The sequence below is a fragment of the Ornithorhynchus anatinus genome, chromosome 6 (assembly GCF_004115215.2).
Source record: "Ornithorhynchus anatinus isolate Pmale09 chromosome 6, mOrnAna1.pri.v4, whole genome shotgun sequence".
NCBI lineage: Eukaryota > Metazoa > Chordata > Mammalia > Monotremata > Ornithorhynchidae > Ornithorhynchus > Ornithorhynchus anatinus.
Window position 1 is genome coordinate 47,296,125 of NC_041733.1, and position 23,795 is coordinate 47,319,919.

The following is a 23,795-nucleotide window of genomic DNA, read 5'->3' on the forward strand; positions in this document are numbered from 1 at the left end:
CAAGATGGCGGGCCGGGGCTGAGGCGGGGCGATGGAGCTCGAGCTCGATGGGGCCCGGCCCGGGGGCCGCGCGGACGCCGGATCGCCGGACGACGACGACGAGGAGGAGGAGGAGCGCGCCGGGGAAAGCTGGGACAGCGGCTCGGGCTCCTCCTCGGCGGGGACCGACGAGGAGGAGGAGGAGGAGGAGTAAGGACGGGGCACCGGGAGGGACAACCCGCCTCAGGAACGCGCGGGGGCGGAGCCGCGGCGCAGGCGCGCCGCCTGGGGGCGTGGTCAGAACGCAGCCTGGGGCGGGGCCGCGACAAGGGGGCGTGGTCAGCGGCGGCTGGGGCGGGGGCCACCGCGCAGGCGCCCGGCACGAGGGCGGGGCCAGAGCGCAGGTGCACGGCGTGGGGGCGGGGCCACAGCGCAGGCTGGGGCGTCGTCAGAGCGCAGGCGCACGGCCTGGGGGCGGGGGCCAGTGCGCAGGCGCGGAGCCTTAGAACGGCTTCATTCATTCACTCATTCACTCACTCATTCATTCACTCACTCACGTTTAATAATAAGGATGGTTTTTGTTAACCTCCTACTAGATGCCAGGCACTGTTCCAATCTCTGGGCCACATACCAGTTACCTATTACCCTGTTTATTTTGTTAATGAAATGTACATCGCCTTGATTCTATTTATTTGCTATTGTTTTAATGAGACGTTCTTCCCCTCGATTCTATTTATCGCCATTGTTCCTTTCCGTCCGTCTCCCCCCGATGAGACCGTGAGCCCGTCAAAGGGCAGGGACCGTCTCTGTCTGTTACCCGTTTGTCCATTCCAAGCGCTTAGTACAGTGCTCTGCGCCTAGTAGGCGCTCAATAAATGCTATCGAATGAATGAATGAATACCAGTTCATCAGGTTGCCCCCCATGGAGCTCACGGTCTCCATTCCCATTTGGCAGATGAAGGAACTGAGGCCCAGAGAGGTGATGCGACTTGGCCAAGGTCGCCCAGCAGACGAGTGGCGGAGGCGGGATTAGAGCGATGATAATGGTAATAATAATGATGGCGTTTTGTGAAGCGCTTACTACGTGCGAAGCGCTGTTCTAAGCGCCGGGGAGGATACAGGGTCATCGGGTGGTCCTCGGTGGGCCTGACGGTCGTCATCCCCGTTTGGCAGATGAGGTCACTGAGGCCCAGAGAAGTGAAGTGACCTGACCAAGGTCACCCGGCAGACAAGTGGGAAAGCAGCGTGGCTCAGTGGAAAGAGCCCGGGCTTCGGAGTCAGAGGTCATGGGTTCGACTCCCGGCTCTGCCCCTCGTCAGCTGTGTGAGTGTGGGCGAGTCACTTCCCTGTGCCTCAGTGACCTCATCTGTAAAATGGGGATTAACTGTGAGCCTCCCGCGGGACCACCCGATGACCCTGTATCTCCCCCAGCGTTTAGAACAGTGCTCGGCGCATAGTAAGCGCTTAACAGATACCAACATTATTATCACTAAGGGGCGGAGGCGGGATTAGAACCCACATCCTCTGACTCCCAGGCCCCTGGTCCATCCAGGGGACAGACGTCGGTACAAATAAACAGACGTCAGTATAAATCAATAAAATGGCAGTAAGAGCAAACGGGGGGGGGGGGGGCGGGGGGAAGAGCAAAGGGGGCGGGTTCGGGTGACGCGGAAGGGAGCGGGAGAAGAGGGAAGGGGGGCTCAGTCAGGGAAGGCCTCCTGGAGGAGGTGGGCTTTCCGTAAGGCTCTGAAGCAGGGGGGAGAGGAACTGTCCGTTGGATTCCAGGAGGGCGGGCGGGCGTTCCGGGTCAGAGGCGGGACGTCTTCTGGTCCTCTGGATTCTCAGCTCGCTGTGGGCAGAGAATTGATCGTAATAGTGATGTCGGTATTTGTTAAGCGCTTACCATGTGCAGAGCACCGTCGTAAGCGCTGGGGTAGACACGGAGGAATCAGGTCGTCCCACGTGGGGCTCCCGGTCTTCGTCCCCATTTGACAGATGGGGGAACTGAGGCCCGGAGAAGCGAGGTGACTCGCCCCCGGTCACCCAGCCGACAAGGGGCAGAGCCGGGATTCGAACTCATGAGCCCTGACCCCAAAGCCCGGGCTCTTTCCACTGAGCCACGCCGCTTCCCGTAATAATAATTTGTCCGCCCCATTCTTCTAGCGTCCTCTTCCCGACGCTTCGTCCAGTGCTCAGCGCACAGCAAGCGCTCAGTAAGCGCGACGATCGACTGAAGGAATGAAATGCCGCAACTGTCAGTGTTATCGTTGCTCTGCGCCCAGGATCGCGACGGCGCCCTCTCCCAAGCGTTCAGTCCATGCATTCGTTCATTCAGTGGTATCTGTTGAGCGCTTACTACGCGCGGAGCACCGGACTAAGCGCTTGGAGTGGACGAACGGGTAACGGACAGAGACGGTCCCCGCCCTTTGACGGGCTCACGGTCTCATCGGGGGAGACGGACGGACGAGAACGGTAGCGCCAAATAGACGCCCCGGCCCCCCTCGGAGAAGCGGCGCGGCTCGGCGGGAAGAGCCCGGGCTCGGGAGTCGGAGGTCACGGGTTCGAATCCCGGCTCCGCCCCCCGTCAGCCGTGCGACGGTGGGCGAGTCGCTTCACCTCTCTGGGCCTCGGTGACCTCACCTGTCCAATGGGGATGAAGACCGGGAGCCTCGCGGGGGACGACCCGATGACCCTGGATCTCCCCCGGCGCTTAGAACAGCGCTCCGCACATAGTGAGCGCCTGACAGACGCCGTCATCGTTATTATGGACGGACGAATTGGTTTCTCGTTCCCTTCCGCAGCGGCCCGGAGCCCGAGTGGACGAGCAGCGTGCGGGGGGACGGCGAGCTCTTCTACGTGGAGCTGAGCGGCGGCGAGGCCGAGAGCCCAGAAGCCTCCGCGGCCGAGCGTCTGCCCTCCCCCGGGGCCGCGGCCCGGGGCCTCGGCGGGGCAGCCGGCGGCGGCGGAGGGAGACCCCGCGGCCCCCTGCGCCGCTGGGCCCGAATCTTCGGGCCCAAGAGCCCCCCGCCGACCCCGGGAGGGGCCGCCCGGCCCCCCGGGAGGGACGTCCACGTCGTCCTGGACGTCGGGGGGCCCGCCGGGCCCGGGGCCGCGCTGGGGCTCCTGGAGGGGCTGGCGGGGGCGACCCTGCGGCCCCGGGGGGCCGGGGGGCCGCAGGGTCGGGGAGCCCGGCTGGCGGTCCGGGGCCTCCTTCCCGGGCGTCCGGCCGGGAGAAGCCCGCAGGTCCTCGTCGGTGAGTGGCCGGGCGGCGTGCCCGTCTCCATCCGTCCGTCCATCGGTGGGATTCACTGAGCGCTTACTGTGTGCGGAGCACCGGACGAGAGGTTTGGGAACGTGCACAGTCAGTTAATGGTGTTTATCGAGCGCTTACTGTGTGCGGAGCACTGGACGAAACGTCTGGGAACGTGCACCATCAGTAATATTCAGTGAGCGCTTACTTAGTCCGGAGCACTGGACGAAAGGTTCGGCAACGCGCGCAGTCGATTGATGGTATTTATCGAGCGCTTACTGTGTACGGAGCAACTGGACTAAAGGTTCGGGAACGCGCGCAGTCGATTGATGGTATTTACCGGGCGCACCGGATGAACGGTTTGGGAACGGGCACAGTCGATTAATGGTATTTACTGAACGCTTACCGTCTGCGGTGCACTGGACTAAATACCAATCAATGGTATTTATGGAGCATTTGTGGGCAGGGCATGTGTCCGTTCTACTGTTCTATCGTCCCCTCCCAAGCGCTTAATACAGTGGTCTAGTAAGCGCTCGCTGAATTCGATCGACTGACTGATCGATTGCCCCCACAGAGCGGACGACCGAGATGGAAAGAGATTTTTGTTCCTTGATCCTCCACCGCGACGGCCTCCTTTTCATTCATTGAATGAGTCCTATTTATTGAGCGCCTCCCGCGCGCGGAGCGTCGTACTGGGCGCCGGGGAGAGGCCGACACAACATTAAACGGACGCGATCCCTGCCCACAACGAGCCGACGGTCTAGAGAGGGAGGCGGATATGAATAGAAAGAAATAAATGACGGATACGGGCATAGTAATAATAACGATAGTAACGATGATGGCATTTGTTAAGCGCTCACTATGTGCGAAGCACCGTTCTAAACGCTGGGGTGGATCCGGGCTGATCAGGTCGTCCCAGGCGGGGCTCACGGTCTTCGTCCCCGTTGCTACAGATGAGGCAGCTGAGGCCCGGAGAGGCGGCCGGCCCGAGGCCGCCCGGCAGACCCGTGGCGGAGCGGGATTAGAACCCGCGTCCTCGGGCTCTCGCCGTGCCGAGGGGCTGGGAGCGGGGGGGTGATTTTCTGTCGGCTTCGTCTCCAGGCGACGTTCTCGTCTCCGTAAACGACGTCGACGTCGACTCGGAGAACTTCGAGCGGATTCTGTCTCACCTCCCCAGACCGACGCAGGTGAACCCTGCCCTCCGCGGCGCGGTCGACCGACGGTGCGTGCTGAGCGCTTAATGGGTGCCGAGCACTGTACTGAGCGCTTGGGAGAGCCCGATACGATGCAGGCACTGGAATAATAATAATAATAATAGCATTTGTTAAGCACTTACTACGTGCCAAGCGCTGTTCCAAGCGCTGGGGAGGATACGGGGTGATCAGGCGGTCCCCTGGGGGGGTTCCCAGTCTTCATCCCCACTTTCCAGACGAGGTAACTGAGGCACAGAAAAGTCAGGGGACTCGCCCACGGTCACACAGCTGACAGGCGGCGGGGCCGGGATTAGAACCCACCACCTTTGACTCCCAAGCCTGGGCTCCTTCCACGAAGCCACGCCGCCTCTTGTAACGACTCCAGCGCTCAGTCCAGGGCCCGGCACGTAGAGAAGCAGCGCGGCTCAGTGGAAGGAGCCCGGGCTTGGGAGTGAGAGGTCACGGGTTCGAATCCCGGCTCCGCCCCTTGGCAGCCGGGTGACCGTGGGCGAGTCGCTTCGCTTCTCTGGGCCTCGGTGACCTCATCTGGAAAATGGGGATGAAGACCGGGAGCCTCGCGTGGGACCACCCGATGACCCCGGATCTCCCCCGGCGCTTAGAACGGCGCCCTGCACGTAGTAAGCGCTTAACAGATACCGCCGTTGTTATAGTAAGCGCTTAACCCATATTATAAGAGACCGTGAGCCCCACGTGGGACACGGACCGTGCCCCGCCTCGTTATCTGGTAGCTGCCCCGGCGGTTAGTACGGTGGCCGCTACGTAGTAGACCGCTTAACAGATATCATTAAAAATAAACTCAGTCAGACTGCACGCTCCCGACCACTTAGTAATAATCACGGCGTTGGTTAAGCCCTCGGGCTACGTGCCGAGCGCCGGGGCGGACACGAGCGGATCCGGTCGGCCGCGGCCCCCGTCCCGCGTCGCCTTCCCGGTCTCAGTCCCCGTTTTCCGGACGAGGGGACCGAGGCCCGTAACTGCGGCGTTCGTCAATAATAATCTGGGTATCTGTTAAGCGCTTCCTGTGCGCGGAGCACCGTCCTAAGCGCTGGCGTAGACAGAGGGTCGTCGGGTCGTCCCCCGTGAGGCTCGCAGTTAATCCCCATTTTCCAGCTGAGGTCACTGAGGCCCAGAGAAGCGAAGTGACTCGCCCAGAGTCGCGCAGCCGCCAAGTGGCCGAGCCGGGAGTCGAACCCGTGACCCCCGACTCCCAAGCCCGGGCTCTTTCCACTGAGCCGCGCTGCTGCTCTGCCAGTTAAACAAGTTAACTACGCAGCGACCTCGTGCCGAGCGCCGGGACGGACACGAGCGGATCCGGTCGGCCGCGGCCCCCGTCCCGCGTCGCCTTCCCGGTCTCAGTCCCCGCTTTCCGGACGAGGGGACCGAGGCCCTGGAGGAGGCCACGGGGCGGAGGCGCGGCGGGGCCGGGAGGCGGCCCGCCGGCCCCCGCCGCTTCCCGTCCCAGCGCTCCGCGCGCGGCGGGCGCCCGCCCGATCCCACCCGACCGGCGGGAGGCGAGGGCGAGGGGGTCCCGAGCCCCGCGACCCCTCCGGCCCCGCGACGCCGTCCGTCGCGTCCCGCAGGTGAAGCTGACCTTCGAGACGCCCGCCCCGGGGCCCGGGGAGAAGATCCCGGAAAAGGAGAGGGCAGCCCGGCGGCCCGCGGCGGCGGGGGGAGGAGAGGCGCGGGACGGAGCCGTCCTCCTCACCGCCCCCCACGTCGTCATGTACCTCGCCCTTCAGCCGGGCTCGGACGCGGCCGGAGAGGAGGTGCGGCCACGGGGAGGGGCCTCCTCCGCGCGGTCGCGTCCCTCGAGCCCTCGCCGTGGGGAGGGCCCGGGCTGGAGAGGCGGAGGTCGGGGGTTCGAATCCCCGCCGCTCGCCAGCCGGGCGACTGGGGGCGGGTCACTTGGCTTCTCCGCGCCTCGGTGACCTCATCTGGAAAACGGGGATGAAGACCGGGAGCCCCACGGGGGACGAGCTGATCACCTCGGATCCCCCCCCAGCGCTCAGAACGGCGCTCGGCACGTAGTGAGCGCTCAACAAATGCCACCGTCATCATCACGGGCTGATCACCCCCCCCCCCCCCCCCGGCGCTTAGAGCGGCGCTTCGCACATGGCAGGCGCTTAACAAATGCCGTCACTAGAGAGGGGCCTACGTAGAGCCCGGGCCTGGGAGACAGAGGATCCGGGGTCTCGGCTCTGCCGCTTCTCTGCTGGGGGACCTCGGGCGAGTCACTTCCCGGGCCTCGGTTTCCCCCGTGGACTCTGATGATCTCGTATCTACCCCGGCACTTAGAACTCGGCACATAGGAAGCTCTTCGCGTGTGTCCTGCTCTTTCCTTCCTCTTCTTCCGCTTCCTCCTTCTTTTTCTTCTTCCTCCTCCTCCTTCGTCTTCTGCTTTCCTCCTCTTCCCTTTCCCTTCCTTCTGCTTCCAGTTTCTTGTCCCGGGCCCAATCGCAAAGAATGATAATATTCACAGGGGTGTTCGTTAAGCGCCGATTATACGTCGGGCACCAAACCGAACGCCGAGGCGGATAGGAGATCGTCGGGTTCCACGGCGGGCTGATGGGCTTCATCCCCCTTCGACGGGTGAGGTGACCGAGGCCCAGAGAAGTGAGGTGACCGGCCCAAGGTCACCCGACGGACAGGCGGCAGAGCCGGGGTTAGAACCCGGGTCCGAAGGCCGCCGGGCCGCGACGCGGCCCTGTTTCAGGATCTCGTCCGAGTCCGTGGGAGGCCCGTGGGGTGGATGAGTGAAAGGGACGATGATGATGACGTTCGTATCTGTTAAAGCGCTCGCTACGTGCCGGGCGCCGTCCCGAGCGCCGGGGGGGGGGATCCGGGGTCGTCGGGTCGTCCCACGCGAGGCTCACGGTTGATCCCCATTCTCCGGATGAGGTCGCCGAGGCCCAGAGAAGTGAGGCGACTCGCCCGCGGTCACCCAGCCGCCGAGCGGCAGGGCGGGGACACGGATGGATGTGAAAACTGGACGATTCCCGTAACTGATTCTCTCCTCGATATTCCCATTAACAGCAAGAGATCCTCTACCGCTACCCAGACGCCGAAGCGTCTCAGAAACTCAAAAGTGTCCGGGGGATATTCCTCACCCTCTCCGACATGCTGGAAAACGTCACCCGGACGCCCGTTACCAGGTAGCGGACCTTCGGTTTGGTTTCCCCTCTTTCGTCCCCCTTCACTTTTCCTTGTTCTCAGGGGGCGCTTTTTAATAACGTCGGTAATTTTGAAGCGCTTACTACGTGCGGAGCACTGTCCTGAGCGCTGGGGGAGACCCGGGGGCAACGGTTCTCCGCAGTGAAAAACTCTCAGTCCGGCGGTCGACCGTACTTATTACGTGCCGACCGCGGCCGGGCACTGTACTGAGCGAGCCCTGGGGAGAGCCCGGTGTAACAGAGTTCGTTCACCCAACGGTATTTATAATAATGACGTCGGTGCTTGTCAAGCGCTTAGTACGTGCGGAGCACCGTTCTAAGCGCCGGGGTAGACGTGGGGGAATCGGGCTGTCCCACGTGGGGCTCGCGGTCGATCCCCATCTTTACAGACGAGGTCACCGAGGCCCAGAGAAGTGAAGCGACTCGCCCACGGTCCCACAGCTGACACGGGGCAGAGCGGGGATTCGAACCCATGACCTCTGACTCCAAAGCCCGGGCTCTTTCCGGGGCTTGGCTTCCTACGTGCAGAGCACCGTACCAAGCCCTCGGAATTCGGCAGCGGATGGAGACGGTCCCCGCTAACTGGGCGGCTTCGTGCCAAGCGCTGTTCTAAGCCCTGGGGTGGATACAAGATCGTCAGGTCTTCTTAGACAGCGAGCAGGACGGGGACTGTGTCCAGCTCAGTTAACTTGCATCTGCCCCGGCGCCTGAGGAGGGTGTTAGGAGCTCGGGACGAATACCACCGAACGAAATAGTCTCTCATTCGTTGGTTCGTTCAGTCGTATTTATGGAGCGCTTACTGTGTGCGGGGCGCCGCACTGAGCGCTGGGGCTTGGCAGCCGTGTGACGGTGGGCAAGGCACCTCACTTCTCTGTGCCTCGGTGACCTCATCTGGAAAACGGGGATGAAGACCGTGAGCTCACGTGGGACAGTCCGATGACCGTCTGTCCACCCTGGCGCTCAGAACAGTGCCCTGCACGTAGTAAGCGCTTAACAAATAGCAACGTCATTACTGTCATCATTACAATTCGGCGGGCTCGCGCTGTAAGAGGGAGAACGGGTCTCGAAACCCCATTCCGTAGGGGAGGGAGCCGAGGTCCGAGGAAACCGTGGAAAATCCTGTCGGATCCGCCTCCGCCGGTGGCTAAAATCGGCCCTTCCCTCTCCATCCGAACCGTTGCCGCGGACGCTTGCCCTCTCCCACCCTGGCGACCGGACGAGCCTCCCGTCCCTCCCCGCTCCGGTGCGGACTTGCCTCCGCCGCCCGCCTCGTTTTTCTCCGAAAACGTTGGGCCCGCGTCTCCCCGCTCCTCCGGCCCCCGCGGCGGCCGCCCGGCCGGCCCCGGCGGCCGACGGAGAGCCGTCGCCGTCGGCTCTGAAGGCCTCCGGCCCCCGGCCCCCTCTCACCCCGCCTCGCCGCCCTCCCACTCCAGCCCGGCCCGCACGCACTCCTCTCCTCCGATGCCGACCTTCTCCCCGTCCCTCCGTCCCCTCGGTCCGGCCGGCCGCCTCCGGCCCGGGACGCCCCCGGATCCCACAGACGACGACTCTCCCCGGCTTCGAAGCCTTGTCGGGGGCCCACCTCCTCCCAGAGGCCTTCCCTGACCGCGCCCTCCTTTCCTCTTCTCCCGCCGCCTTCCGCCCCGCCCCGCCCCCTCTCTTCATCCCCCCGGTCCCGGCCCCGCGACGCTCACGCCCAGATCTGTTCATTTCTACTCGTGTCCGTCTCCCCTTCTGGACCGTAAACTCCCGGTGGATAAGGGAGTGTGTCCGTTTAATGTTACACGGGACTCTCCCAAGCGCGACTCTCCCAAGCGCTCGGTCCGGCGCTTCGCACACGGCTAAGGGCTCAGGAGATACGACGGAATGGATGAACACGTGCCGCACGCGTCATCATCTACCGTCCCCGGTGGTGCTCCGGGAGCCCGGTCGGGCCTTCAGGCGCTCTGGGGAGGGTTTGGGAACTGGCCGACTCCGCCCCGCCTCACGTTTTTCCAGCTCATCCCTGATCTTAAGCGGGAAATTAGTCCACGTGACCTACTGGAAGGAGTCTGGAAGATTACTGATCATCGCCCTCCCGGACGAAAAGTAGGTGGGGATCTTGGGGTTGGCTTTCGAAGGGTCTCGGCGGCGGTTGAGGGCGGCGGCGGCGGCGGCGGCTTTTCCGGGTCAAGGCGTCTTAAGGTGTTCGGTCGGCAGCGGGGCCCGGAGGGAGGAGGGGGGAGTCACGTCGCTTCTCTGGGCCTCCGTCCCTTGGTCCGAAAGACGGGGACGCAGATCGCGAGCCCCACGTGGGGCGGGGTCCGGGTCCGACCTGAGACGCTTGTATCTCCCCGAGCGCCGAGAAGACCGTTGGGCACTCACTAAGCGCCCGACAGATCCCAGATCGTCGTTACTGTTACGTTGATGATGATGATGTCGGACAGAGTCCCGGTCCCCGACGGGGCTCACGGTCAAACTGGGAGGTGGTGGGGCGTGATCCCTTTTCACGGACGGGAAACCGAGGCCCACAGAATAATAACGGTGATATCCGCTGCTCCGAGCGCTGGGGTAGAGACAGGGTGTGTCCGTCCCCCCCCCCCCCCCCCCGTGGGGCTCGCAGCGGGCGGGCGGCGGGGCCGGGGTGGGAACCCGGGTCCTCCGACTCCCGGGCCCCGGCTCTACCGGCGCGGCTCGGTGGAAGGGGGCCGGGGCGTCGGAGGCCGTGGGTTCGAATCCCGGCTCCGCCGCTCGTCGGCTGCGGGACCCGGGGCCGGTCGCCTCACTGGGCCCCGGCGACCCCGTCTGTAAAATGGGGACGGAGACCGGGAGCCCCCCGGGGGACCGCCCGATCTCCTCGAATCGCCTCCGGCGCTTAGAACAGTGCTCCGCACATAGTGAGCGCTTAAGGGATGCCGTCGTCGTGCTTCCTCCGGTCCGGTGGAAATCCCCAGCGCCGTACTTTCCCCGGTGATTCCTCGCTCCCTGCCTGTTTTTCTAGCGCGTCTCTCCCTCAGCTGAAGAACATGATGAACGCCGTGGTCCGGACCTTGCAGTTCATGTACGGCTCTCTGGACAGGTAACGGCACGGCGTGGGGGCGGTATTTGAGAGCGCTCAGCGCGGCGCCCTCCGCAGAGGGAGCGGGCGGTAAACAGCACCGATGGCTAAAGGCTCACGTTCCCAACCGGACGGTGCGACGTTGCGGCCGGACCCGGCACCCGGGCGGTCGATTAACGAGAGCCGTCGGGCGCCCCTTTTTAATGATTTTTTTGTTGTGGTTTATGGTATCTGTTGAGCGCTCACTGGGTCCTCTCTACCCCGGCGCTGAGTTCAGGGCTCTGCACGTAGAATACCGTTGCCCGATCGATTGATGACGGGCGGGGAACGCGTCCACCACGTCTGCTGTACCGGCCTCTCCCAAGAGGTTAGCCCAGCGCCCCGCACGGAGTAAGCGCTCGATAAATACTGTCGATTGATGGATTACGGACCAGGAATGTGACTCCGCGGGGCCGGCCTCTCCCGGACGCGCAGTCCGGCGGTCTGCCCACGGGAAGCGCTCGGCAGATACCGCCGACGGATGGCGGGCAGGGGATGCGTCTCTTCATCGGGCCGCTGGCCTCTCCCGAGCGCTCGGTACGGGGCCCGGCACGCGGTGCGCGCCCGATAAATACCACCGATCGAGCGACTGCGGGCAGGGGACGGGTGTCCTGACCCGGCCGTCCCCTCCCGAGCGCTCGGCCCGGTGCCCTGCGCTTAGCGAGCGCTCGATAGGGAACACGCCTCCCGACTCCGTGGCCTCCTAGCCGGCGCAGCGGGGCTCGGTGGAAAGAGCCCCGGCTTGGGAGTCAGAGGTCACGGGTTCTGATCCCGGCTCCGCCGCTTGTCAGCTGGGTGACCGTGGGCGAGTCGCTTCACTTCTCTGGGCCTCAGCTCTCTTCTGTCAAATGGGGACGAAGACCGCGAGCCTCCCGTGGGACCACCCGACGACCCCGTATCTCCCCCGGCGCTTAGAACGGCGCTCTGCACGTAGTAAGCGCTGAACAGATACCAACACGATTATTATTAGTAACGGTGGTGTCCGTTAAGCGCCGACCACGCGCCCGGCACCGTGCCGAGCGCTGCCGACGGCCCGCTCTGCCCCCCCGTCAGCGCCTTCCGCCCCGAGGGGAACGCCCCGAGCCTGGACCGCCTGTTCCGCCTGTTCTTCCGGGGAGCCGTCCTCCCGGCCGGCGCCGGCCCGGCCCTGCTCGACCACCTGCCCGGGGCCCACTGGGTCCCCGTGCCACGGGAAGCCAAGGTGGGCCGGGAAACTGGGGCCGGGGCAGACGGGGAGCGGGAGGAGGCCCGAGAGAAAGACCTCGACCGGAGACCGCCGGGCCCGGGACCGCCGCCCCCACGGGCCGCCCCCGATCCCCGTCGGCGTCCTCTCTTCCCAGGTGGAGATCGACACGGAGCTGAGCGAGCTGGAGGCGGCTGATTTCGGGGAGCTGGTAAGATCCCCCCCCGCCCCCAGCCGGCGCTCGGTACGGCGTCCGGCCCCTAGCAAGCGCCCGTCACCGTCGGCCCGCCACCGGGCCACCCGTATCGCTTGGGCAGGAAACGGGTCCGTGGTACGGCCGGCGTGGCCTCTCCCGGGGGCTCGCTCGGGGGCCCGGGGAACAGGAGGCGTTCGGTCAGTGCCGTCGGTCGACCGATCCGGTGCCGAGTGCGGGACGCCGTGCCGAGCGCCCGGGGGAGTCCGGGGCGGTGGAATCGGTAGGCTCCATCGCTGCTCCCGACGAGCCGACGGGCGGTGGATGGTAGAGTCCAGTCGGTCCCTGGAGAGGACGCCGGGACAAGGTTGGGAGGAGTTGGCGACGGAGGCAGGGGGACGGCTGGGCAAGTCGCTTCGTTCGTTGGTTCATTCGGGCGCGTTTCTTGAGCGCTTACTGTGTGCCGGGCGCTGTACCGAGCGCCCGGGAGGGGTCGACACAACGGTAAACAGACCCGTTCCCTGCCCACGACAAGCTGACGGTCTCACTCTGCTGTGCCTCGGTTCTCTCCTCCGTAAAACGGGATTTAAGACCGTGAGCCCCACGGGGGACGGGGACCGCGTCCGGCTCCGTTGGCTCGCGTCCACCCCGGCCTTCGGTCCGGTGCCTGGCACGTGGTGGGCGCCTGACGGCTAGCCCGGTGATGGGTGCTGGTGTTCTCGGTGAGCGGCCCACCTCAGTTAGACCTCTCGTCATCCCGAGCGTCGAGGGGGCGGAATTTTGCAAATCGGCTTTCTCCGCATTTCCGCTTTTAGTCCGAGGATTATTACGGCACGAGGCGGCTCTACGCGATAACGGGATCCTCCCTCTTTTACAAGGTGAGAAATGGGGCCCGGGAGCCAGAGGACCCGGGGGCCTCATCCCCGGCTCGGCCGCGTACCCGCCGCGGAACCCCGGGCGGCTCCCGTCGCCCCTCCGGGCCTCGGTCCGCAGAACGGGCGTCCGGCCCCCCCCCGCCGAAACCGGAAGCCCCCCCCCCCCCCCCCGGTCGCGTTTACCGAGCGCCTGCCGTGTGCAGAGGATCGTCTTAGGGGCCCGCGTTTTCCCCAGCGCTTAGGTCGGGGCCGGAACCGGCTTCCTCGCCGCCACGGCACTCGATGTCCCGATTCCTCATTTATTTATTTCCGTTAACGCCCGTCTCTCCCTTTCGACCGTGAGCGGGGGACGTATCTCCCGGCTCTCCCGAGTGCCCAGGACGGTGCTCACCGCCCACCAGGCGCTGGATAAATACCACCGGTGGCTTGACCGGTGCTCCCCTCCAGGCACCTTGAGCCCCAGACTTGCTCCTCCGGGACATAACGGACGCGCGGAGCGAGCTCCTGACTCTGTCGTCGTCCTCTCCCGGGCGCTCGGTGCGGTGCCGTGCGCCCGGCAGACGGTCCGAGGGCAGGGAGCGCGTCCACCCCGCTCTCCCCTCCGTCCGTCTTCCCTCCTCGGCCGGTCGGCCCGCCGCGGGCGGGGAACGCGGGCGGCCGTCGCCGTCTCGCCCGCTCCCGCGCGCCCGGGACAGCGCGGTGCGCCCAGTTGGGCGCTCATTAAATGCGACTGAGTGAAGGAAGGAAGTCCAGCGCTCCGCGCTTTTGGCTTCCCCGCCCAGGGCTACTTGATAGGCAGCCACCTGCCCCGGGAAGATCTGGTGGCCGTGGCCGGCTACTGTCGTCTGCTCGGCCTCCTCTCCCTGTCGGCCTCGCGGAGGATCGGCCGGCTGGTCGTCTGGAGGGAGATCTTCCGGCCCCGCCGCCTCCCGGACGCGGCCGCCGCCTCCCCGGAGCCCGAGCCCCGGCGCTTCTTACTGGCCGTCGGCCTGGTGAGTTGGTTTTCTCGAGCGCCGACCGCTCGCCGTCCCCGGGATCCCCGAGACGGGGAAGCGGCGCGGCCCCGCGGGTAGATCCTGGGCCCGGCGGGCACCGACCCGGCGGGCCCCGGGTTCTAATCCCGGCTCCGCCGCGTGACCTCGGGCGAGTCGCCTCCCTTCCCCGGGCCTCCGTCGCCTCATCTGGAAGGTAGGGACGAAGTCGCGGCCCCCCCCCCCCCCCCGCCCGTGGGACGGGGACCGCGTCCGATCTGCCGGGCTCGTGTCCACCCCGGCGCTCGGCACGGTGCTCGGCGCACAGTAAGCACGTAACAGATACCCCCCCCCCCCAAAAGAAGTGAGCATCCACCCTTCCTGGTCTTTCTAATGATAATAACGGTCTTGGTTAAGCGCTCACTACGTGCCGAGGCCCGCTCCGAGCGCCGTCGGCGTGAGAAGCGGCGAGGCAAGAGCCCGGGCTCGGGAGTCGGAGGTCACGGGTCCTCGTCCCGGCTCCGCCGCTTGTCGGCTGTGTGACCTTGGCCGAGTCACCTCGCTTCTCCGCGCCTCGGTTCCCCCGCCTGGAAGACGGGGATGAAGACGGTGAGCCCCACGGGGGACGACCCACTCACCCGGCATCTCCCCCGCCCGCCCGCCCGCCCCGTCTCCCCCAGGACCATCTCTTGCTGTGCGTGGTGCTGGAGGCGGGGGGCCGCGGCCCCGGCGGGACCCCCGGGCCCGACCCCGTCTACGTGGAGCAGGCCCGGGCCAGCCTGAGGCGGCTGAGACGACTGGCGGCCCGCGGCGGGGACCGGCCGGCCGCGGGGCCCTCCTCGGCCCCCGGCCCCGGCGGGACGCCGCCCAAGGTGATCTTCGCGGCCTTCCCTCCCGGGGCCCGCCGGCGGGGCGGGGCGGGGCGGGAGGGGGGTCGCCGGACCGAGCGCCCGCGGGGAGGGCGGGAGAGCCGACGGACCCGGGGCCCGCCCTCGGGGAACCTCCGGTCTCACGCGGTGCTCTGGACTCCCTTTCCGGGTAACGGTAATCACGATGGCCTCCGGTAAGCAGCGTCAGAAAAGCAGCGGGGCTCAGCGGAAGGAGGCCGGGCTTGGGAGCCAGACGTCACGGGTTCGAATGCCGGCTCTGCCCCTCGTCAGCCGGGTGACCGTGGGCGGGTCGCTTCACTTCTCAGGGCCTCGGTTCCCTCGTCTGGAAAACGGGCATGAAGACCGGGAGCCTCACGAGGGACGACCCGATTCCCCCGTATCTCCCCCGGCGCTTAGAACGGTGCTCTGCACGTAGTGGGCGCTTAACAGCTCCCGACGTTATCATCATCGCTTACCCTCTGCCGGGCACCGTTCTAGATACCGGCTCATCGGGGTGCCCCCCACGGGGCTCCCGGTCCTCATCCCCGTTTCGCGGAGGAGGGAACTGAGGCCCGGTGAGACGAGGCCCAGGTCCAACCTGACCGACGGGTGTCTACCCCGGAACTCGGAACGGTGCTGGGCACACAGTGAGCGCTTAATAGGGACCGCGGTCGTCACCGGTAATTACTACTGACGAGCTCGCGGCCTAGAGCAGCGTGGCTCAGTGAGAAGAGCGTGGGCTTCGGAATCAGAGGTCACGGGTCCGACCCCCGGCTCGGCCACCCGTCAGCCGGGTGACCGTGGGCGAGTCGCTTCGCTTCTCTGGGCCTCAGTGACCTCATCTGGAAAACGGGGATTATCCGTGAGCCTCACGTGGGACGACCTCACGACCCCGGCTCTACCCCAGCGCTTAGAACGGTGCTCGGCACGTAGTAAGCGCTTAACGGATACCGACGTCATTATCCTCCTCATTAACCAACGCCGTCGTTCTCGTTGTCAGCATCGTCATCGTCATCGTCTTTATTAACGTTTTCCAGGGCGGAAGAAAGAAACCCCCGCTCCCAAACCCCTTCCAGCCGGCAACGCAGAAGAAGGTCCCTCCGGAAGGGGAAACGGAATTCCCCGGAACGACGAGGTCAGCGAGCTCCGGGCGGGATGGATCGCGGCCGCCCTCCGACCTCTCTCGTCCATTCGTTCATCCGGTAGTGTTTACTGAGCGCTTACCGTGTGCGGAGCACTGCACTAACCGCTCGGAATGGTCAGTTCGGCAACAGATAGAGACGGTCCCCGCCCATCGACGGGCTTACGGTCTAATCTTCCGTCGCTCCGTCGTATCTCTCGACCGCTCCCTGTGTGGAGGGCAACGTACTAGACGCCCCTTAGGTGCTGAGCTCTCCCGGGCCCGGGCAGGGTGACAGACGCCCACCCGTGCATTTCTCCTCAGTGCTCGGGGCAGTGCTTGCTCTGCACACGGTAAGTGCTCGCCCCGTCCCACTACGCCCCCCCCCGGGAAGCGGCGTGGCCTAACGGAAGGAGCCCGGGCCCTGACCGTCAGAGGTCGTGAGTTCCAGTCCCGGCTCCGCCACCCGTCCGCCTGTCTGCTTTGCTTCCTCCGGGCCCCGGTCCCCCCCTCTGGCAAACGGGGATGGAGCCCGGGAGCCCCACGGGGGACGCCCAGAACGGCCCTCGGCGCGGAGTAAGCGCTTAACGGATGCCATGGTCATTATTATTCTCCGGGCCTCGGTTCCCGCGTCGGGAAAATGGGGATGAAGACCGTGAGCCCCACGTGGACAACTCGATCGCCTTCCATCCCCCCCTCGGCGCTTAGAACGGGGCTTTGAACGTAGTAAGCGCCTAGATGCCCTCGTCATCGTCATCGTGATCATCAATTCTCTCGTCTGGTCCCCCCCCCCCCCCCCCCCCCCCGCTCGGAACGGCGCTCCGTACGTAGCGAGCCGCTCGACGGCCCCCGTGGCCGGACGGGGGTCGGCGGGTGAATCCCCTAACGGTTTCCAGGATCTCCTCGGACCTCCTCCTCTCCGCCTCGCCGAGGCTGAGCTCCGGCCCCGAGGACGCCGTCTTCCACTACGTTTTGCTGGAGACGGCGCGAGGCGTGTTCGTCGCCCCAACGTCGGAGGACACGGCCCATCTGGGAAGCGCCGTCACCCCCCGGCTGATAACAGCTTTTTCCCGGTGCAGCCTCATCATCCGCTCCCTTTTCCAGGAGTCCCTGCGGCGGCAGGTAATAATAACGATAACGATATTAACGGTCGTTTGGACCGGGAGCCCCTCGCCGGGCGGGGATCGTCTCTATCCGTCGCCGAGTTGTCCGTTCCAAGCGCTCAGTTCGGTGCTCTGCACGGAGTAAGCGTTGCATAAGTGGGATCGAACGAGGGAATGAATAAGTGCCCTATCTTTTAGGCGCTCGCTACACGCCGGACGCCGTACTGAGGGCGAGAGCGGATGCGGGCAGGTGGGGTCGGACGCCGTCCGCCGCGGGGCTCACGGTCTCCCCCCCCCCCCCCCCCCCCCATTTTGCAGACGGGGTCACCGAGGCAGGGAGAGGCGAAGCGACCCGGCCCGAGGCCACGGGGCGGGCGGGCGGCGGGGCCGGGACGAGAACCCGCGACCTGCCGACTCCCGGGCCCAGAGGCGGAGGCCCCGGGTCCTCGTCCCGGCCCCGCCACGTGCCCGCCGGGTGACCTTGGGCCGGTCACTTCCCCGCCCCGGGCCGCAGGGCCCTCATCTGGGAAATGGGGAGAGGGAGCGTGAGCCCCGCCGGGGACGGGGCCCGTCCCCATCCGCTTGTAGTAATAATGACGACGACGACGGCATCTCTTAAGCGCCTACTCTGTGCCGAGCACCGTTCTGAGCGCCGGGGTGGATCCGAGGCCGTCGGGTCGCCCCACGCGGGGCTCCCGGTCTCCGTCCCCATTTTACGGAGGAGGAGACGGAGGCCCAGAGAAGCGAAGTGACTCGCCCAAGGTCACCCAGCTGGCGCGCGGCGGGGCCGGGATCGGAACCCACGACCTCCGACTCCCGGGCCCGGCCTCTTTCCGCCGAGCCCCGCCGCTTCTGGGATCCGCCCCGGCGCATGGTCCACGCTGGCCCGGAACGATGATGATTATTATTAGTATCGGCGAGGGTGCCTGCTACAGTGACGGTAATAATGACGCGGCCAGTCTGACTTTGGGCAGATCGCTTCACCCCCCTGCGCCTCAGCGACCTCATCTGTGAAACGGGGATGAAGGCGGTGAGCCCCACGGGGGACAACCCGACGACCTTGTATCTCCCCGAGTGCTTAGAACGGCGCTCGGCACGTAGTAAGCGCTTAGCGGATACCGACGTCGTCGTCGTCACTGACGGACGCCGTCAGTATTTATCAGCGGAAGAGGAAACAGCTGAGGCGGCGGTTGTCGCAGAGGCTGTAGGAGGAGGGGCCCGCCCCGCTGGCCGCCTGAGCCTCCCGGCCGGCCTCCCGGCCGACCTCCCGGCCTCCGGCCTCTCCCCGCTCCGCCGGGGTCGGAGGTCACGGGTCCGAATCCCGGCCCCGCCACCCGTCAGCTGCCCGACCGTGGGCGAGTCACTTCACTTCTCTGGGCCTCGGCGACCTCATCCGGAAGACGGGGACGAAGACCGGGAGCCCCACGGGGGACGACCCGATCACCCCCTTCTCTGCCCCAGCGCTCAGAACAACGATAACGTCGCTAACGTCGGTATAACCGCTACCGACGTTATCGTCGTCGTCGTCTCCTCCGCCGGCCGCCTCGTTTTCCTCCGCAGACGTCGGGTCCGCGTCCCCGCCCGCCCCCGCGGACCCTCCGGCGGCCGCGGGGTCCGGAGGCGTGGACGGGGCGGCCCCCTCCTCCCCGAGCTCCTCCTCCCCGGGCCCGGCCCGCGCGCTCCGCCCCTCTCGCGCCCACCCGCCCCCTGCCCCTCCGTCTCCTCCGTCTCTTGGCCGCCCTCCGGCCCGGCCCGCCCTCCCTCCTCCCATCCGCCGCCGACCCTCCCCTCCTTCCCGGCCTTAGGGAAGACCCGCCTCCTCCAAGAGGCCCTCCCGACCGAGCCCCCCGCTTTTCCTCTCCGCCCCCGCCCCCCCCCCCCCCCGGCCGCGTCGCCCCGGCCCTCGGATTTCCGTCCTTCCGTTCGAATAGTATTTACCGGGCGCTTTACTACGTGCAGAGCGCTGGACTGAAGCGCTTGGAGTGAACAAGTCGGCAACGGATGGAGACGGTCCCCGCCGTCGGACGGGCTCACGGTCTCGTCGGGGGAGACGGGCGGCCGGGCGCGGTGGCGACAGATAGAGTCGAGGGGGAGAGCGTCTCGTAAAAACAACGGCGGCTAAATAGATTCGAGGCGGCGTACGTCTCGTCAACGCAACGGATAGGACGTGCTCCCTTTATTCGCCTCCCCCTCGGACCCGCGGCTTCCGCTTCGACGTCTGACGCGGAAGGGCCGGGGAGGAGAGGGCGGGGGGGGGGGGGCTGGGTGTGGGAGGGCCTCCCGGAGGAGGCGGGCCTTCTCCCCCGAGGATCTGAAGCAGGGGGAGGGCGAGGGGGCGGTGGGATTTGAGGCGGGAGGGCGGGACGCGGGCCGGGGGTCGGCGGCGAGGGAGACGGAGGGACGGGGGGGCGGGTCGGCGCCGGAGGAGCGGAGCCGGCGGCCGGAGGCGGGGGGGGGCGGGGGAGGAGGCCGGGCGCCGGACGGGGGGCTCGGGGTGCCGTCCTCGCTCGGCCGAGCGATCGAGGCCGTCTCCGGCGAACGACGGCGGCTCCCCTCCCGTTCTCAGGAGACGCGGGCCGGGGACGCCGGGCCGGACGCGGTGCGGGAGCACGGGGTGCTGTTCGACCTTGGGCCCGCAGACCGGCGCGAGCGGAGGAAACCGGCCCCCGCGACGTCTTACTGGGTCGTCGGGTGAGCCACGCGGCCGGCGAGCCGCTCGGGTCGTACCGCGCCGAGCGGGGCGGGGGGCGGGGGGGGGGGCGGTCGCGGGAAAGGTCCCGGACTCCGCGTGGGGCTCGGGCGGCGCCTCGGGGACGGCCGGCGGCACCAAGAGGCCGGTTCTGATCCCGCCTCCGCCGGCTGACCCCGGGCCGGGTGCCTTCGCTTCCCCGGGCCCCGCTTTCCTCGTCTGGAAAGCGGGGGTGAGGGGCGCCGGCCCCGTGGGGGACGGGGTCCCACCCGATGACCCGGGAATCTCCCCCGGCCCTTGGACCGGGGCGTGGCGCCTGGTAGGCGCTTAACAGGTACCACGGGGAGCGTTACGTCCGATTATCACGTCATCAGATGTAGTATTATTAAATCAAATAACGACGATCACGATCGTCAAATGGTGAAATTGCTATTTCTACTCCGGCGGTCGACGGAGTTTCCCCCGTTGGTTCGCTCGGTCGCCTTTACTGAGCGCTTACCGCGCGCGGAGCGCTGCGCTGAGCGCTTGGGATGGCCAGCTGGGCCCCGGGGAGAGTCGACCGCCCGCCCGACGACGGGCTCGCGGTCCAGACGACTCCCTCCGTTAACGCCGACGACTCTGACGGCGGTTGACAGTCCGTCGGCCCCGACGGCCCCGGTCCCACCCTCCGGTTCTTAGATCGGTAATGACGATTCATCATTGATCAGTGTTAATAAACCTGGCATCCGGGAAGCGACCCGGTAAAGGACACCGCGCTAAGCGCCGGCGGGCGGGGGGGGACGGGTGCGGGCGCAGGGCCCACGGCCCACGGCCTCAACGGGTAAAACGGGGACGAAGGCGGCGGAGCCCCGCGGGGGGACGACGGCCTCGCCCCCCCCCCCCCCACCCCGGCGCTCGGCACGTGGTCGGCGCGCGGTCCCGCGGTTCAGCCGGTCGCTTTGCCGCGCGGGAGGGAGAGGACGCCCGTTTCCGCTTTCTCTCTCCCCCGCAGGAGGCTCCTAAGGCACCCCGAACCCCAGGAACTCTACGTCTGCTTTCACGAGTCGGTCCCCGAAATTGCGGTGGAGCTGGCCTTTAAACTGTCCTTCGGGTTGACGCTGTAGGGGTCCGGCCCGGACCCTCAACCCCGCTCTGGAAACGCTCGAAACCCCGGCCCGTCCGGCGGCGGCTCCGTCCAGAGCCCCGCGGGTCCTCTCTCTCCGTTGTCCGTTCCAAGCGCTCGGTCCGGTGCCCTGCGCGTAGCGAGCGCTCAATAAATACTCTTGAATGAATGAATGACTGAATGAATTCCCCGACGCGCCGACAGAATACAAATCCTCCGGGCGTCGCAGGGTCCCCGGACCGGGGAGTCGGAGGTCGTGGGTTCGAGTCCCGGCTCCGCCACGTGCCAGCCGCGCGACTGCGGGCGAGTCACTTCGCTTCCCTGGGCCTCGGTTCCCTCATCTGGAAGATGGGGGTTAGAAACCGTGAGCCCCACGTGAGACCACCCGATCGCCTCGTATCCCCCCCCCCCCCCCCGCCCCAGCGCTTAGAACGGTGCTTCGCACACAGTACGCGCTTAACGAATACCGCCCTCCGTTAAAATACACAAAATGGGATGGTTTCTTTTTTGCATTTCCTAGGTGATTAAACCGGCCGTCAGTTCCGAAAGCGGCTGATAGTAATGTTGGCATTTGTTAAGCGCTTACTACGTGCAGAGCGCCGTACTGAGCGCCGGGGGAGATACAGGGTCATCGGGTTTGTCCCCCGTGAGGCTCCCGGTTAACCCCCATCTGACGGACGAGGGGACCGTCTCTCGCCTCGGTGGCGGCCGGGCCCGCGAGCCCCACGCGGGACGGGGAAAGGCGTCCGACCCGACCGGCGTGGATCCGCCCCGGCGCTTCGTACGGCGCCTGGCACGTAGTAAGCGCCTAGCGGACACCGCTGTTATCATTAAGCGGCGGAAGCGGGGTTTCATTCGCTCGATCCATTTATTCGGCGCTTCCCGGCTCCGCCGTCTGCTGGGCGACCCTGGGCCGGTCACCTCACCTCTCTGGGCCTCAGTCGCCTCGTCTGTAAAGCGGGTGAAGGGACCGCGAGCCCCACGGGGGACGACGCCATCACTCTGTCACAGTAGTTGGTTTACTACGTGCTAAGCACCGTTCTGAGCGCTGGGGTAATAGTAGCAGTGAGGATGGGATCGGTTAAGCGCTTACTGTGTGCTAGGCCCTGGATGATAAGGGTGGTATTTGTTAAGCGCCCACTCTGTGCCAAGCGCTGTTCTGAGCACTGGGGAATACCGATGATGAGGATGGTATCTGTTGAGCGTTGACTATGTGCTAGGCACTGGGTGATGATAACAATGAGGATGGTATTAAGCGCTTACTGTGTGCCAAGCGCTGTTCTAAGCACTGGGTAATAACAGTAATAATGAGGATGGTATTTGGTAAGTGCTTACTATGTGCTAGGCACTGGGTAATAATGATGGTAATAAGGATGGTATCTGTTAAGCGCTCACTAGGTGCCCAGCGCTGTTCTAAGCCCTGGGGTGATGATAATGATGGTATTGGTTAAGTGCTTACTGTGTGCTAGACACTGGGTCACGATGATGATATTAAGGATGGTATTCGTTAAGCCCTTGACTGTGTGCCCAGCGCTGTTCTAAGCACTGGGTAAGAATAATAACCACAACAATAATGAGGATGGTATCTGTTAAGCGCTTTCTACGCGCCAAGCTCTGTTCTGAATGCTGGGGTAATAATAATAATAATAATAATAATAATATTTGTTGAGTGCTTACTGTGCTAATACTAATGATGGTATTTGTTAAGCACTTTCTATGTACCAAGCACTGTCCTAAGCACTGGGTGATAATAATAATAATAATAATGGTATTTGTTAAGCGCTTTCTACGTGCCAGGCTCTATTCCGAGTGCTGGGGTAATGATAATATTTGTTAAGTGCTTACTATGCTAATAATAATGACGGTAGGCTGTGTGACTGTGGGCGAGTCACTTAACTTCTCTGTGCCTCAGTTCCCTCACCTGTAAAATGGGGATGAAGACCGTGAGCCCCACGTGGGACGACCCGATTCCCCTGTGTCTACCCCGGCGCTTGGGACGGTGCTCGGCACGTAGTGAGCGCTTAACGGATACCAACGTTATTATAATAACGATAATAATAATGATGATGATGTTACTTTATAAGCACCTACTACGTGCCAGGCTCCGTTCTAAGCGCTGGGGTGATGATGATAATAGTAATGATATCGGGTAAGCGCTTACCATGCTAATAATAACGGTGGCCTCTGTAAAGCACCCGCTGTGACGATGATAACGATAATGATGGCGTTTGTGAAGCGCCTACTGTGTGCCAAGCACTGTTCTAAGCGCTGGGGTAATAATAATAGTAATGATATCGGGTAAGCGCTTACTACGCTAATAATAACGATGGCATCTGTAAAGCACCTGCTGTAACAGTGGTAATGCTAATGATGCTGGCATCTGCGAAGCGCCTGCTGTGTGCCGAGCGCTGTTCTGAGCGCATTTGTAATAACACTAATAAGAAGGGCGGTATTTGTTAAGCACTTGCTACAGTAATAATAATGATGATGGTATTTGTTAAGCGCCTACTATGTGGCAAGCACTGGGGTAGGCATCAGTCAGCCGCCTGGCTCAGTGGCAAGAGCCCGGGCTGGGGAGTCGGAGGTCACGGGTTCCAATTCCGGCCCGGCCCCTCGTCAGCCGGGTGACCGTGGGCGAGTCGCTTCGCTTCTCGGGGCCTCAGTGACCTCATCTGCAAAATGGGGATGAAGACTGTGACCCTCACGGGGGACAAACTGATGGCCTTGTATCTCTCCCAGCGCCTAGAACAGCGCTCTGCACATAGGAAGCGTTTAACGGATACCAACAGCGTGGCTCAGTGGCGAGAGCCCGGGCTTGGGAGTCAGAGGTCATGGGTTCGAATCCCCACTCTGCCACTTGTCAGCTGTGTGACCGTGGGCGAGTCACTTCACTTCTCTGGTCCTCAGTGACCTCATCGGTAAAATGGGGATGAAGACGGGGAGCCCACATGGGAACGACCTGATGACCCCGTATCTCCCCCAGCTCTTAGAACAGTGCTCT

The 23,795-nt window shown here is 64.9% G+C and overlaps 1 protein-coding gene across 1 annotated transcript; it reads left to right on the top strand.

The window, feature by feature from the left end:
- On the top strand, positions 1 to 20,963 carry INTU (inturned planar cell polarity protein). Its single transcript, XM_029067232.1, has 16 exons — positions 1 to 189; positions 2,781 to 3,232; positions 4,331 to 4,416; positions 6,024 to 6,209; positions 7,477 to 7,595; positions 9,612 to 9,701; positions 10,594 to 10,671; positions 11,743 to 11,890; positions 12,030 to 12,083; positions 12,881 to 12,943; positions 13,723 to 13,932; positions 14,592 to 14,783; positions 15,818 to 15,915; positions 16,797 to 17,022; positions 19,570 to 19,694; positions 20,684 to 20,963. The coding sequence occupies exons 1-16, from the start codon at positions 32 to 34 to the stop codon at positions 20,793 to 20,795; spliced, it is 2,397 nt and encodes a 798-aa protein (XP_028923065.1). The 5' UTR covers positions 1 to 31; the 3' UTR covers positions 20,796 to 20,963.
- Positions 20,964 to 23,795: the final 2,832 nt, after the last annotated feature.